This window comes from Colobus angolensis, unplaced genomic scaffold (genome assembly GCF_000951035.1).
Source record: "Colobus angolensis palliatus isolate OR3802 unplaced genomic scaffold, Cang.pa_1.0 Scaffold27, whole genome shotgun sequence".
Classification (NCBI taxonomy): domain Eukaryota; kingdom Metazoa; phylum Chordata; class Mammalia; order Primates; family Cercopithecidae; genus Colobus; species Colobus angolensis.
The window spans coordinates 2,583,472-2,598,528 of record NW_012115932.1 but is presented as its reverse complement, the minus strand read 5'-3'; the positions used below and the strand labels follow the sequence as shown (position 1 = coordinate 2,598,528).

The 15,057-nt window shown below is 38.7% G+C and overlaps 1 protein-coding gene across 1 annotated transcript in view; it reads left to right on the top strand.

Annotated features, from left to right (window-relative positions):
* The window catches only part of EBF1 (early B-cell factor 1), a 403,442-nt gene that overhangs the window by 299,899 nt on the left and 88,486 nt on the right, over positions 1–15,057 (top strand). Inside the window, exon 9 of the mRNA XM_011947685.1 lies at positions 2,722–2,852. Coding sequence (XP_011803075.1) covers positions 2,722–2,852 — 131 coding nt within the window. The remainder of the gene's footprint in view (positions 1–2,721; positions 2,853–15,057) is intronic.

The window sequence follows — 15,057 nt, the reverse complement described above, 5'->3', positions numbered from 1 at the left end:
TTGGCCTCCCAAAGTGCTGGGTTTATAGGTGTGAGCCACTACACCTGGTTTGACCTCCAGTTACTAAATGCTACTAGTGTTCCCTCCTCATCCTCTCTCTCTGGGATAGCTCATGATTCCTTTACATGTTTTTTCAAATTCACCAGTGGGGAGGTGCCACAGAGCTTCCCCTCAAGACTAACATTTATAACAAATGTATAGGAGGAGTTTGGGAACCCTTAGAGGTCTAAACTTAGAAAGGTCTGAATGATTTACCTGCTCTAAGAATAGCATATAGTCTCGAAGCAGGGATGGTGGACAGTGCTGAGTGTAGAGGTAGGATGGACTGAGGGGTGTGTCATTCTTCCTGGGGTACTTCCCTCAAGGCTTTATTTCTCTAAAACTGAGAAGACGGTGTCAAATATTGTTTCCTCACCTGGTTATATCTGGAAGCTTGATGCTCTTTCTTGCCTCTGAGGCATTGACGTATAGCTTTGCTTCTGGAAAATTGCTCACAGTATTTGAAAACATTGCAACTTTCCTTGGGAAGTGTTTGAAAGCACATATACACACATGCATGTACACCCATGTGACTTCTGTATCCTACGTAAAACAAATGGAAAAAAGAGGGAAGGGGTCAAGTTCAAAACTAGCAGGTCTTGGTCATGCTATTTTAGGGCCTTTCCTGTAGGAGGGTTTCTCAAAGATGCAGAAACACCCCCTTCCACCTCCGTTTGTGCAATGATGAGAAAGCCTGCAGGAGACCATATTTAGCTAAAGAAATAGGCATGTGTGATTTAAAAAAAAAAAAACAGAAATTCCAAAGCTAAAACTGATAATAAACACTAAGACCATTTTGCAATCTGTGTGGGTAATCTCAGGGTCAGCAATTAATGACCCCATTGGATTCCATACTTGGACTCAGGCAGGACTCGCAAGACCAATTCAGTTAAACCAATATCCTCTTCTTCTTAGAAGAAGTACTAGGGATATTGTAACACCTTTTGTACTCCATTCCAGCAACTAAGTAGACTGAGTTATAAATTAAGAATTGATATTTGGGCACATTAACAAAATGTTTCCAAACTGCGTATATTTTTAGAACTTTAGTTGTTAAATATAGTTTATTTCTCTTGTAACTTGCTTCAAATCATACATCATATTCTATCACTAGTTTGGGAGTACTTAAATCATGGATTTAAACATTTTTTACTCTTAAAGGTCACTTTTGTTTAAGAAAAAGCCCTATGCTTGTGGAACACTGATCACAACCTCTATGTATGTTAAAAAATCAGACAAGAAATATCAAGTCAAGTCATGAATCATTTACATCTTCTTGATTAATTATTTTGTTTTTGGGAGAAAGTAGAGGAGAGAAAAGTCATCTGAACTGACCAGTTATAGTTGTAAATGCATTGCTGTGAGTTCAGCCAACATGAAATGTTTAGTTTGGATATTTCCAAATTTCTCTGTGCAAATTTTTAAGATTAATTTGAATCAAAATCAAACCCATTCTATTTGTTTGTGTGGTGGCACGTGAGCAATGGTCCCATCGGGCTGGACTTAATATTTTCTTTCCTTCTTGCAAAAGTTAAAGCGTGACATTTTGCCAAATTTGACAAAGTCCAAATATCTTTTTGCCAGTTTTTTTCCCGTTAAAATTAACTAGTGCTCTCATTGGCTTCAATGCTCGGAAAGTCAGTCTTGGATACTGAAAAAATTTTTTATTAAAGATGAAGGTCCTATTTTCTCTCCTTGAACAGTATCTCCCTTACTTTAGGATTTTGCTTTCTTGTTGTTCATAAAAATAATCATGAGAACAGAAGCATGACATTGTAGAGTTAAAAGTCCTCTGTGGCACGAAGGTGCTCTCTGAGAGATTTTAAAAACCATCCAACAATGACATTTATGCCCAGCAATTCTGTTGAAAGTATGCCATGCTCATTAAACAAACCACCTCCAGTCTATTCAGAATCACAGTATTTGCAAATTATTTCCCATCTCCAAGGGCCATTTATAATGGAAAGAAAAGAGATATGAAATTTTGAAAAAGTCAATTCTAGGGTTTTATGCCTGGGAAAGACAGCAAAGCAAAGGTCATGGAAAACTCTGCGGTTGAGCCCTGACTCAGCTATTTGGTTACATAATTCACCCCAAGTGACCTGCATTCTTCGCATCTGTAAAATGGGATCTATGACATTTATTTGAAAAAAAATCTTAATGATTTTTAATGAGACATGTTGCAATGTTAGTGTTTCAGACAGAAGGCGTGGAGCAAGAATAATTTCCTGCTCCAGGCTCCGCTCTTTCTTAGCTTCCTATTGGATGGTAATGTTTATCTGAAAAAATGTAAGTTTTCTTTTCAGGAGGTATATTTAACTATGAAGCAATTCTGTAAGGTTTCCAATATATTCCAGAAAGTCACCCATTTTTAATAAAAAAAAATCCTTAGCAATTCACAAATTAAAATTTGCTTTGTGTTTTAATAAAGTTTCAGGTTTGATAAAGATTTGGGTAAAATATATGTATCTGAATAGAAACAATGAAAAGAATGCTTTTAAAAACTGAAGTTGCACCCTGAAGTTTCAGGTCCTAATGTGGCTAGGAAATGCTGAGATCTTGAGGGACTTTCTGTTAGTGAAAAGATAAAAGATTTTTTTTTTCCTTTTTCTCAAGTCTTCATCATTAAAGTTTGGTTCTAACAGCAGACTCCTTCTCTTTTTCATGTGTGTTGAAAAGCAGCTACTCCCTGTATCAAAGCCATCAGCCCGAGTGAAGGATGGACGACGGGAGGCGCGACTGTGATCATCATAGGGGACAATTTCTTTGATGGGTTACAGGTCATATTCGGTACCATGCTGGTCTGGAGTGAGGTAGGTGTTGTCTGAACATTAATATCTAATAGCTTGATCTACTTGAAGATACTGTCTATGCTTGAATTTCTAATAGAATGTGTAGACTTTAGTGGTGCCTCTCTGGGTGGGCCAGCTTCAGTCTACAGAATTTGGGGAAACTGGAAGAGATGGTTTGGGTTTACCAGGAGGCAACAGTTACTACTGGAATGACTTCCATTCTTTGGCCCATAAGCAATAGGAGAGCTTCTGTTTAGAAATTTGTCTTCTTGGGCTTGCCATGGTATGGAGGTCCTATTGTATGCTGGGAATTGAACAGGAGATGCAAAGTTACAAGATGTATAGAAAAAGCCCATTCACGCTTTAGCAAGGGTGTAATCTGTGGCTATTTTGTAGAAAGCGTACTGTAGTCTGATCTTTGAGGAACATCATTCAGTGGCAGCATAATCCAGGTGTAGGTGGTTCTTGACTTATTCGATGACTATTCACCAGGGAGAGTGATTTGCTGGGAGAACCTAGAACCACCAAGGGTTTTTTCTCGCTCTAGGAATTTATAACTCTCAAGCATCTCTGTGTGTGACTGCAACCCCATGAAAATGACTAAGTTCTAATTGTGCAGTGCTGTCCAAGCACTGTGATTGTTCTTTTAACCTACCAGTTGACTTGTCTGGCAACCATCAGCATCAGCTCAAGATTACAAAACATGTGCATCCTGTTATATAGATGCCATAGCAAATCTGCCATTGTGTTCTCAGTTCTGAGCCCCAGTTTCTTAGCCAGCATGCTCCAAGCACCCTCTCTTTCACTTCACCAAAGTTTAGAATAAAAACAATGTTAGGGCTACGACGTACCATAGGGTTCATTCATCCCATTTGCTTTGTAAGCATGTAGTCATCCTAACTTACTGAGACTTATCGTATGCTAGGCAATGTGCTAAACCTTGAGATAGATCATCGCACCCTTCTTTCTACACTACGAGTAGATACTCTTAGCATATTTCTTTTCTTGATAAGAATACTGAGACTTCGAGACATATTTGTCTCATAGCCAGAGAGCAGCTGCCCAAAGCCTATAGAATGTGAGTGATTTGTATATGGCCACACAAAGATTTCCATTTCTAGCTGTGCTCCCATGACACTGGTTTAACACATCTAGATATTTTCTTTGTGTTGTTTTCTCTCTAGAGGGGCCACACAAATGAGCAGAAAGTTAAGACTGTGATAGTTGGGTGTGTTTGTCTTTCCAGAACAGAGACTGTTCTTCCTTGTAAGCCTTCTGTGTATACTGCTTACTGCCAGTAACCCACTCAGACAAACCCCTTGCTAGCTCGTGCTGCTGCTGCCTTGGTATTTTCTACGCAGCAAACAAGGGGTATGCACTGGATCATAGAATCAAAGTTCTCATGAAGCCAAATCAGAGATGAACTTCCCAGCCCACCCAACTAATTGTTAGGCAAGTTGGAATATTCCAGGTATGAAAGGTGGACTAAGTTCCCCTTGCCACCTGTACTCCATTTTTTGTTGAAACTGTTGGGTTGTAAATTAGAAGCATCAAATTCATGGCAAGATTTGCTGCCAGCCTGGAGTCTTCATCCTGCTGGAGACAGTAGTCTCATGAGGACAGCCTGTCCCAGGTCTTGTGGGCTGTGTCTTCCACCTTTTCCATCTTTCTTTCTGTTGCTTATCTCAGAAGTTGGGAGATGGGAAGAGTAAATATAATACGGACTCCTTGCTTCATGTCATTGCAGTCAAAGCGGAGCTCAAAATTGGCATTAAATATTACTGACCTTGTGAGAAGAAGGTGGTTTGGTCTGAAGCTTCCTGTAAAACCTTGTGCCTTCTTAACCCAAGTGTACTCCGTTGAATATGGAATAAGAACAGATCAGGAAATCATTCATTTGTGCCTCTGCCTTTGACCTTAATCAAGGTCCCTCAGTTTTTTCTCACTTTCCTACTTTCTTGACCTGTTTTGGGAACAGCAAAGGGAGGTTAGCATGTAACTTGGATTTATCCAAATTGCTTTAAAGGATCTGTTTCTATATAACAAAATTGACAAAAGTCATGGGAAGGAAAAACCATTAATGCAATACCTTTGTCCTCCTCCCTCCCCTGTCCCTCCAGTGCCACTGCCTTGTGTGTGCCAGGAGCCCCTTTTCACTCTGTCCCAGGAGTTGGGGGGGTCCAGCCAGGAGCTGAGGGTGGAGGATGCTCCTTCGTTGTCCAGCCCCTGCTTTCAGACTTCTCTTGGTTGTAGCTATGTCATAAAACAACTATGACCCTGTCCTGGTGCAAACTGTTTCCTAAAATATTTGTGCAGATATTCTTTTAAAACAAGCAAATGCAACTGCATTAGCAGTTGGGTACCTGGGTGTGGACTTTAAATTGGGCTGTTATCATGACTGTCCTATGTTCAGAATAATGAGCCTTGTAGAAGTGAACCGTTTTTTGTAATATTCTAAACTATTTCTATATTTAGGTTTTCATACAGACTACTTGGCACACACAATTTTCTTTGCCTTTTCATTCAGGGAGAGAATTTGATACTGCCCCAAATCAAGAAATCCATTGTATAATGTGAGAATTGAGAAATAGCTCATACTTGCTAAGGGTTCATCATGTGTAGGCGCTTTATGGGTATTGCTTTAAGCCTCACAATAGCCTTGTATTCAATACTCCTGTTAATTCTAATTTTGCATATGAGTAAACTGAGTTTCAGAGAGGTTAAAAAGCTTGCCCAAGGTTACACAGCCAGATAGGAATAGAGATTGGATTTGAACTATACCGTATTGTTTTTACGAAGGAAGGAAAAGTCCTAGTTAATGAAAGAGCATATGCAATCTTGAGAGAGGGAAGAATGACAGAAAGAGGAAAGAAAGAAAAAAAAAAGGAGAGGTTTCATAAGCCAGGTGGTATAGTAGTAGAAAGTAGTAATAGTAATTGTAGTAGTGATGATGGTTGTTTTAAATCGAATAAAATTACATGAGTGCCTTTTATTTTTGTAGAAGCAGAAAAATATTAACCAAGTTTGAGGCCATTTGTCAAGGCCTGCATTGTACAGAATCAGAATTTGATCAGAGGACATCTAAGAAAAAGCTATGGAAAATGCAGAGTGTGACTAATATTAGCTAACATTCATTCACTGAACACTTAGTTCCTGCCAGGCAATATGATAAATGTTTGGTAGCACCCTTGTGGGATTCTCACCATTGTGTATGGTGTTGTTCTCATTTGATCATTCCTCTCATGATGAGGAAATTGAAGCTTGGGGAAGTTAAATAAGTGGTTCAGTTATCAAGTGGTAGAGAGATGGGACTTGAACCCAAACAGTCCAACCCCAGGGCTTACCTTCTTAACCTTCCATAATTTAGCCTATACCACCATTTTTATCCTAGGGTGTTATCAGATTAGGGTGATAGGCTCACATTGCCATGATGTCTTGTGCTGGGGGTGCCTTAAAAGTTGCTGTTACCTTCCAAGGTCAGGTAGAATTGGCATGTACAGACTCAGAGAGGTAAGAGGACTTCCCTTCATCTTCCAGTTGTATATGTTTGTGATTGGTGCCACTGGATTCTAGGTAGAATTTATCTTTATGAAGTAAAGGATACATGCCTGTGCTAGGGCAAGACAATTAATCTGTTTAGACTCATCTTTAGAGCTGGATCCCTGTCCATCCAAAGTCTTTGCCCCAGACCACATGATCTTGAGGTTTATGCCATCTCTAAGATCCAGGACTTCTAATTTTAAGTAGACTTTTATCACTTCTGCATTTCCTTGCTGTATAGCCCAACACACCCAGGAAGCAGGCTGCCAGGCTAGAACAAGTAGATAACATTTTAGATTAGCAGCTAATGCCATTATTTAGAGTCTTTTTTTAGCTAAAGAATTTTTTAGAGAGCCAGAGAAAATCAGGCTGGCTTAATTTAGTCTAATCTGTGCTCTTCCCCTACCAACCCAGTCTTCTGCAAATTAGTAGTTCAGTTTAACTCATGGATTGCCCCTGAGGGGTGGGAAGAAGACAGGGGTACTTCATTGCTCCTAACTCAGCTCTGCCTTCTGCAAGCCCCCAAGTTCACATAGCTTTCTTGTGAATTTGGTTTGCCCCCTTCCTCTTTCTTTATTGTTTCTTGCCCTTTCTCCTCTCCCTCCTTTTAGAAAGTAAATTATTTTACTATTATTCTTGTGCTCCTTGCCCTGTCCTACTCTAAAAGTCTTTAAAAAAAATTGTTTTAGTGTTTTATACACAAATCTAGGAAAACTAGCAGGGTTGATGTGTGATAATGTTTAATGTGGGTTGAGATTTTTTTCTTGACCAGAGCCGCGCTTGATTGTTTTGCTTTTCTACAAACAAGTGATTTGGAGCAGGGAGGGGCTCCTGCTTCTGATTTGTAGAACTAATTGTTATTTTAATATCTCCTCTGAATTCCTCCAGTTTCTAAACAGTGAGCACTGGTTGGCTTCCTGCTGGGTGTCTAGCACTGGGATAGGTACCATGGGTAATTAAAGTCGGGCTTTGTGAGATCTGGTGTTTTATTTGGAAAGATGACTTGCTTCCATGAAGCAAATTAAAGAGTTACATAATATATTTATATAATCTAGTATTAAATTGGTAGTTTACAATTCCAGGCAAAGTTCTAGAAGGCAGAGAGTGGTGTAGTCAGAAGTAGATTGTTTGAATGACCAATCAAGTTCCTCTTATGTATGGATGCAGCTCTGTGCTAGGAACGTTAGGCTCTCATGGCCCTTTTATTTTATCACAGAATTTATACAACTTAAAGTATTTAAGCTGTCAATTAAAAAAAAAAAGGACAATGGTGGGTTTAGTGGGGAGCAGAGAATAATATTCCAGGCAAGTGTTGAGATTGCATGGGTTAGCAGTGGATAAGCAACCATTTGAGAGACTTGGGTATTAATGATCCTTCCATTGCCCAATCAGAGGATCTAGATTTAGTCATTGTTGGTCACTGGACCTCAGTTTCTCATCTGAAAATGAAGGGCTTAATCTATATCCTCTTTGAAATCAGTGCTACAATTCTAGTGATTCCTTTTTTTTTTTTTTTTTTTTTGAGACGGAATCTTGCTCTGTTGCTCAGGCTGGAGTGCAGTGGCATGGTCTCAGCTCACTGCAACCTCCACCTTCCAGGTTCAAGCGATTCTCCTGCCTCAGCCTCCCATGTAGCTGGGACTACAGGCACGTGCCACCACACCCAGCTAATTTTTGTATTTTTAGTAGAGACGGGATTTCACCGTGTTGGCCAGGCTGGTCTCAAACTCCTGACATCGTGATCCACCCGCCTCAGCCTCCCAAAGTGCTAGGATTACAGGCATGAGCCACCGCACCCAGCCTAGTGATTCCTTTTAACTAGAGTTTATTCCCCTGAGAATCCCCCCACAGTCAGAAGGGGACAGTGGTGGCATGTGGAAACTGCTCCTTTTCTTCCACTATTGTTCTTTTCTTTCAGAGCACACTTACAATACACAAATGTGATGTTTATTTGCAAAAGGATTCTTTGAACTTCATCAAAACAATTTAATTGGCCACGAAACTGGATCTCACTATTGATATGTCTTTAGTCAATATTTTTACTCTCTATGCTTCAGATTTTTGTATCTGATCTAAATCAGAGACTTATGCCACAATGTTGGCCAAATTCATCTTCTAGATAGTGCTATGGAAGACTAGTTCTTCAGGATATTAATAGATACCCCTTAGGAGATGAGAGAGGGAAATTTTTCTTGGTAAGTTTGGGGAACGTTGAGTCAAGCAAATTCTACTGGTCTTTCTTCTAGGGCTTTGCACAACGTTTGAGGTACTAGCATGCACCGCGAATACTTAGATGCAGTATTCAGCATGTCCCAAACTTTTGTGAAGGCAGAACTCTTTTTTTTTTTTTTTTTTTTCCCCCAAGGATCACCTTACAGGGAGATATATTGGTGATGGCTGAAGTGCATTTTGATTTCATGTTAATGGAGCCAAGTCATGAAATTCAATCACAAAGTGGTTGGACTGGGATAGATGTGAGAAAACCATCTGAAATATTTGCAGAGTATCATTCAGATTAGACCAGGAATGTTTAGAGCCATTATTCTTTAAAGCTGCAAGGCTTTGAACAAAATTTCCCTCATATTTTGCATCTGGTTTTAGTCAGTACACACTTGGCATTAGATGCTATATGATTTTGCAGGGCAGCTATATTTAAAGATTGCCAGTACCACTTAGTTCAGATGGGAGAAGCCAAAGTTTCCTCGTGTATGAAGCAATTAGTCTCACACAGGTTCTCCTCATTGTCTTTATCTAGATGCATGCTTTCTTCAGCTACATTCCCAGACATAGGGAATGAAGTCAAAAGAAACCTCTGGTGGAGACCTGTGGGTGAATATAGTTGGGTAAATGGTGGTTTAGGGGCTGAGAAGCAATTTTGCCACTTAAGTCAAAAAATTGGAAAACCAAGTGGTAAATGCAGTCCTTGATGTATTTCTTTCATCCTATCTATCTCTACTTTCCGTTCTCCTTTGTACACATAGCTCAGAGGAATGATTGTCAATAAACAAGAGGATTGGCTTCTCTATGATATTCAATAGTGGATGACTAAGATGCATACATGTATTCCGCCGGAAGTTTCCCAGGCCTTTTTGCCCGGCCTTGACTCTTACTGAACCGCATGTAGAGTCACCACATTTTAAGGGCCTTGAGAAACCTTTTTTCAGTCAAGTACAGCTTTCTTATTTTGTGAGGAAAAAGAGACTTCACAGTGGTAGGGTGACTTGTCCTGGGAGCATATTATCTACTTAATGCTGGGCTCAGAGCCCAGTTCTCTTGACATCCAACTTCACCCCCATTCAGCTTTTGGTTGTACCAGATTTTCTCATGAAATTTCCATGGGCTTTTAACATACTCCCAGAAATTTACCAAACCTTCCTAAATTTTATACGTGATTGCCCTAGCATTCTAAAGACATATATACCAGCTTGTATGTGAGATACAGCTCCACTAAAATAAAAAAGAAAATTAAGATGAAGAAAGACATTATGTCACACATTACCTCTTTCAAAATGTCATGATAGAAATGTAATACGATGTAAATAGTTGTGTCCATTTATTTTACATATATTGAGGCTTCCATGTGTAAATTTAATTCAAAGTTGATTAAATGTGTGGATTTAAAATGACTCATAGTTGCCTATTTTTTTCTAAATGTTTCATGTCCTATATTTAACCTGTGTTTATTGACCGTCTATTATATAGAAGGTGCTTTATGCAAAAGTATAAACTTTATTTGCTAAAAGATTTAAAAGCAGTCTGGATTAGTTGCATTAAACTTTGAATATGACTTTGAAGAACAACTTTCAAGCCCAAGTAATTTTATGAGAAATCATTTCTAAATGAGCCAGCATATTAAAAAAAAAAGATAAAAATGGTCTAATGGCCTTTTTAATATAGTTACATAGTTACAGCCATGCTCACTTTATTCCTAAGATGCCTTAGTCTACATTTTTATTTTTGATGACTGAGGCACTTGAAATCTATTTTCTATGTTGATAATTATGAAATAGTTAAAAAGGACTTTAAGATGACATTTTCAGCTATTTACGGTGTGCTCAGGAGGTACATGTGTCTGTAACTTGAAAATAGGAACCACAGAAGTGTGATGAATTTCTAATTTTCATATGAATCAATGACAGAATTCACACCTGGCTGCAGTCATGTGACTTTTATGAAGAAAATGAATATTTATGGATATCTAGATAGTGCTGTATTCCTTTCCTGCTGATTGTTGATCGCTGGGATGGCTCCCTGATACCCTGAACTAAATAAAGCCTTCTACCTTATACAACTTTTACTGGCTTTCTCTTTTCTAAAGCCACAACTTCTTAGTTTGGGATTCAAGCCCACCACCTTGACTCCAATCTTTTTTTTCAACATCCTCACCCACCATTCATCTTAATTTATGTTCTATTCCATTGACTTGTTAGCTGCTCCTTGTACCTACAGTGACTTTTCTCCCTATCTTGCTGATGCCATTGCTCCCCACGGGATCCTTTTCCCTCCTTTCTGTGGTCATATCCCTCTGCCCTTTAAGATCCTATGAAATACCACCTTTTTCTCTGAAATCTTCCCGTATGACTCAGGTATAGAATATTTTCTCTTCTTTCTGAATTCTTATGTTGTCTTATTTCTACCATTATGTTCCTTATACATCTCCACCTTTAATTATCGTATTTAAGGGCATACCCTCTTCCTTGAAGGCAGGATCCAGGATAAATTCAGCTTAATTTTCTGTGATGCCCAGCACAGAGCTTTGCACATCTGAGGCATTAGTGGAAATCTGTTGAATGACATTACTTCCTCACTCATTCATTCATTCAAAGAAGTGCTCCCTAATAGCAACTGTTGTAGTTGACGGTGCTTGAAAGTGTCAGTACTAGACAGATTGTGGTCCAGGTTTTGCTAATGCTTGTATGGGTAGGTAGTTTATATTTAGATGTAATTGTTGTGTAATAAGTATGCACGTAAGTGTCTTAATGTAAAACTATTGGTGATAGTGAACATTGAGTAGTAATAGAAGTAACACATGTTGACTGATTGATACAAGTGATGCCTTTTCCTACACTGGTTACAGGAATTGTGTCAATTAATCCTTGTAATAAACTATCAGATAACAACTCCCATCCTACTCCCTCCCCCATCCTACTCCCTCCCCCATCCTACTCTCTCCCCCTTTCCCCAATAAGGAAACTGAAGGTCACAGAGTTTGAGTGAATTTCCAAAGGTCCCACAGCTGATTATTGGCAAAGCTTGGATTGGAATCAAAGTCCACCTGACTCCACAGCCATCTCTTAACTCTCTAATATGAATGTCATAAAACTCATTTATCTAGAGATGTGTTATAATAACCTCAAATCTCCAAAATTCAGCATGAAACCAGAAGCAAGCCAAAAAAGTAAATAAAATAAAAAGCTTTGGGTTAATGAGAACAATACTTCTTCACAAACTATATTATCTGTTTTCCTAGGTCACAGCAAAATAGAAGGCCCAGACTAGAGGCAGATCATGTATGGAGGTGGGCTATTGGATACAGGCTCAGTGACAGCTGATGGCCTGATGTCTAGGGAAGAAATGGAAAGCCTAAAAAGCAAACACAGAACTATATTACTGTGCAGTTCATTAATGATGGTGGCCCTGAGTAATCAAAAAAAAAAAAAAAGCTGGCAATATATTTAGTATATTCTGTTTAAAACAGCAAGATGTGTATAGTGCAACTTTAAAAGACTTTCAGCAGAAGCAGTTGTACAGCCACATTATTAAAAGGGGCTTGCCTTCAGTTTTTCTGTAGTGCCTACTTTTTTTTTTTAATACTTTACGTTCTAGGTTACATGTGCACAACGTGCAGGTTTGTTACATATGTATACATGTGCCATGTTGGTGTGCAGCACCCATTAACTCATCATTTACATTAGGTATATCTCCTAATGTATATCTCCTAACGTAGTGCTTACTTTGATCACATCTCTGAGTTCCAGAATGAACATGTTAAGTGAGGAATTACTGGTTGTATGGGCTAGTATCAGTGTATACCATACGTAGATAGGACCAACACCACAAAAAATGTTAGAATGAGTCTCTGTATCTTAAAACTTTGACATCTTTTGTTTGTTTGTTTGTTTGTTTTTAAGCTTGGAGAGACTCTACAAGTCTTTTGGTGAAAGGTGAATTTATTCCCTGACTACTTTATCTATCAGTCTTCTGGCTTTTATATTTTTCTTTACTAATTCCATAGGCAAAGATTCTGCCTTGTGAATTGCCAGTGTTGATAACAAGCATTCATCCCCTTCCATAAATGCATTCTGATTTCCTTTTCCCTTTATATTTTAATTTTCAAACAAACAAGCAAGGAACATAGGACACTGAGCCAGGCCTGTGTAGGGAATGATGTTCCTTCTTGACTGAATTTAGAAAAACAAGCCTTGAGAAAGAGCTCATTGTGCAGCCTCAAACCACAGGGGCTGGCGTTGCTGGTGTCTGATGCTCTCCTTCTGGAGTACTCTGGGTCTCAGGAACTCACCCTTGCTTTTCCAGCTCCCAGATGGTCAGGCTGGGATCCAGTCTTTAATGGGGCCCAACTGGCACAATATCTGCATCCTGGGAAGAGAGCTGGAGAAAGTTTATTTAAAAAATAAATTACAAAATAAATAAATAAATAACCCACAAAACCAGCGGTAGTGGAAGCATAATGTATTTGCTTCAGTCTTTTTTCTCCCAAATCTGTTATTTTGAAAGATGATCTTGTTGCCATTTTGTTTTGTACAATTAACTGCATTGATTTCGGGACCTGGTTAGATTCCTGGTCAGAAGAACTGGGCAGTATATTTCTGTGAATGTTTAATGAGGATACCAGGAAGTTTGTGGTGGCAAAGTAAAAAGTTTTTTCGTTGTTGTTGTTTGGGAAATTTTTAGTAAAAAGAATTCTGAATGGAGTGGTGTTATTTTCTTTTTGTAGAGTCATAAGAAACTTTAGTGACTCTTTATCTTAATTATTAATGGTGGCTAATGGCATCACAATATTTATCCATTCAATGTTCAACAAGTATTTATTGAGTGCCTACTAGTTCCAGGGGCTTGATAAACACCGGGAACATAGCAAAAACAAAGAAGGCCAAGATCATACCCTTATGGGGCTGATATTCTACTTAGGGGGACACAGACAATGAATAGGAAAGCACATCTACATCTCTCTACTATCCATCTGAGTCTATGTCGATACCTATGTTGAGAGAAAGTTCAGTGTTAAGTAACATGACTGACTATTCAAACGCTAGATTTTAAGTCCCCCGTTTAACGCAATTCCTGAAACTTTAATTTCAAAAGTCTCCTTTGACATTCATACATGAAGTTTATCTTTAAGGATTCATGTGACTCAGCATATTTTGGTAAACATTGGTTTAAAGTTCTTTTCTTGAAAGGACAAAAGGAAACCAGAATGTTTGTAAAACAGTAAATGCCTCCTCTGGCTTTTTCTCACGTTCCCTGAGAAATCATACACTGCTTTTGAGACAGGCAATTCTTGGGAATGAAAGAATCTGTGTTATGAAACCCAGAGAACTCTGATTAGGGAACAAACCAAAACACACCATGGAACTCAGAAGAAGAGCTGGCATCCCCTGATTTATGTGGTAGCCACTTCAGGGAAATAGATATTATGGAGGTTCAGTCAGCACAGTCGCCAAGAATATATACTTTTCATATTTCAGCTTTCTTTAGGAACTCCTAATAATATATTTTAAATGTCGTGTCTAACTCCAAAAAGATGCATGTTTCAGAGTGGTGGAGGGAAGACAAGTTTGCCTGTTTGGTCCCTAACACTTTGGTATCTCTTGAAAAATCCATAGTTTGATTTGGTTTTAGAGCTTTAATTATGCTTTTACATTACAGTTTTCTTATTTAAGTGTCTGCTTCATGTCTATCACTCAGTATCCCCTGCCTATCCCACAAGAGATGGATGTTATTATCCTAACTGAGGAGGAGGGAGAATGCTGTGAGAATTATTAATACATAAATTTAAAAATTAATCTGGAAAGTGCTTTAGGGTCCCCAGAGAAGCTCTACCCAAACATAAAGCATATGTAATATTATTATCAGCACCTCCACAGAGCAGACAGGAGCTGGTGCAGTATAAGATTAGTAAACTGAGGCACAGAGAGTGTCAATGAGTCAATGGGCTAGCATGCCTTAGAACGCAGACCCTTAGATGGGTAACATCTAAAAACCACCTTGCCAGTGCCCACTTTAGCCTTTTTCTAGCCACAAATGTTTATTATTTTTCCAGAGAAGAAACCTTTTCTTCCCTTTATCCCTTCTCTTCGAGTCTTTGCTTGTTTTGGACTTTTTTTTTTTTTTTTTTAACTTTTAAGTGTTGAAGGTGATTACGGTTAAAATATTAGGTCCTAAACCTAGTAATGAGAAATCGCCGGTGTGCTTTCTAGTAACCCCAGTTATTTTTTGGCTTTGTGGCTTGGAACTTCAAATTGCATTTATTTTACCTACTCCTGTTGGTTGGAAAACATGGATAAAGGCTTATCTTGGAATTGCTTTTTTTGTTTTCCTGGGGAATCATTCTCAGCTTGCCTTTCACCAGTGAGGAAAGCTATTTTGAGTGGCCACTATGTTCCCAGGACGTTTCAAGGTATTGGAAAAGCTGAGGATACAATCCATGCTTTCAAAGGCAGAGGTC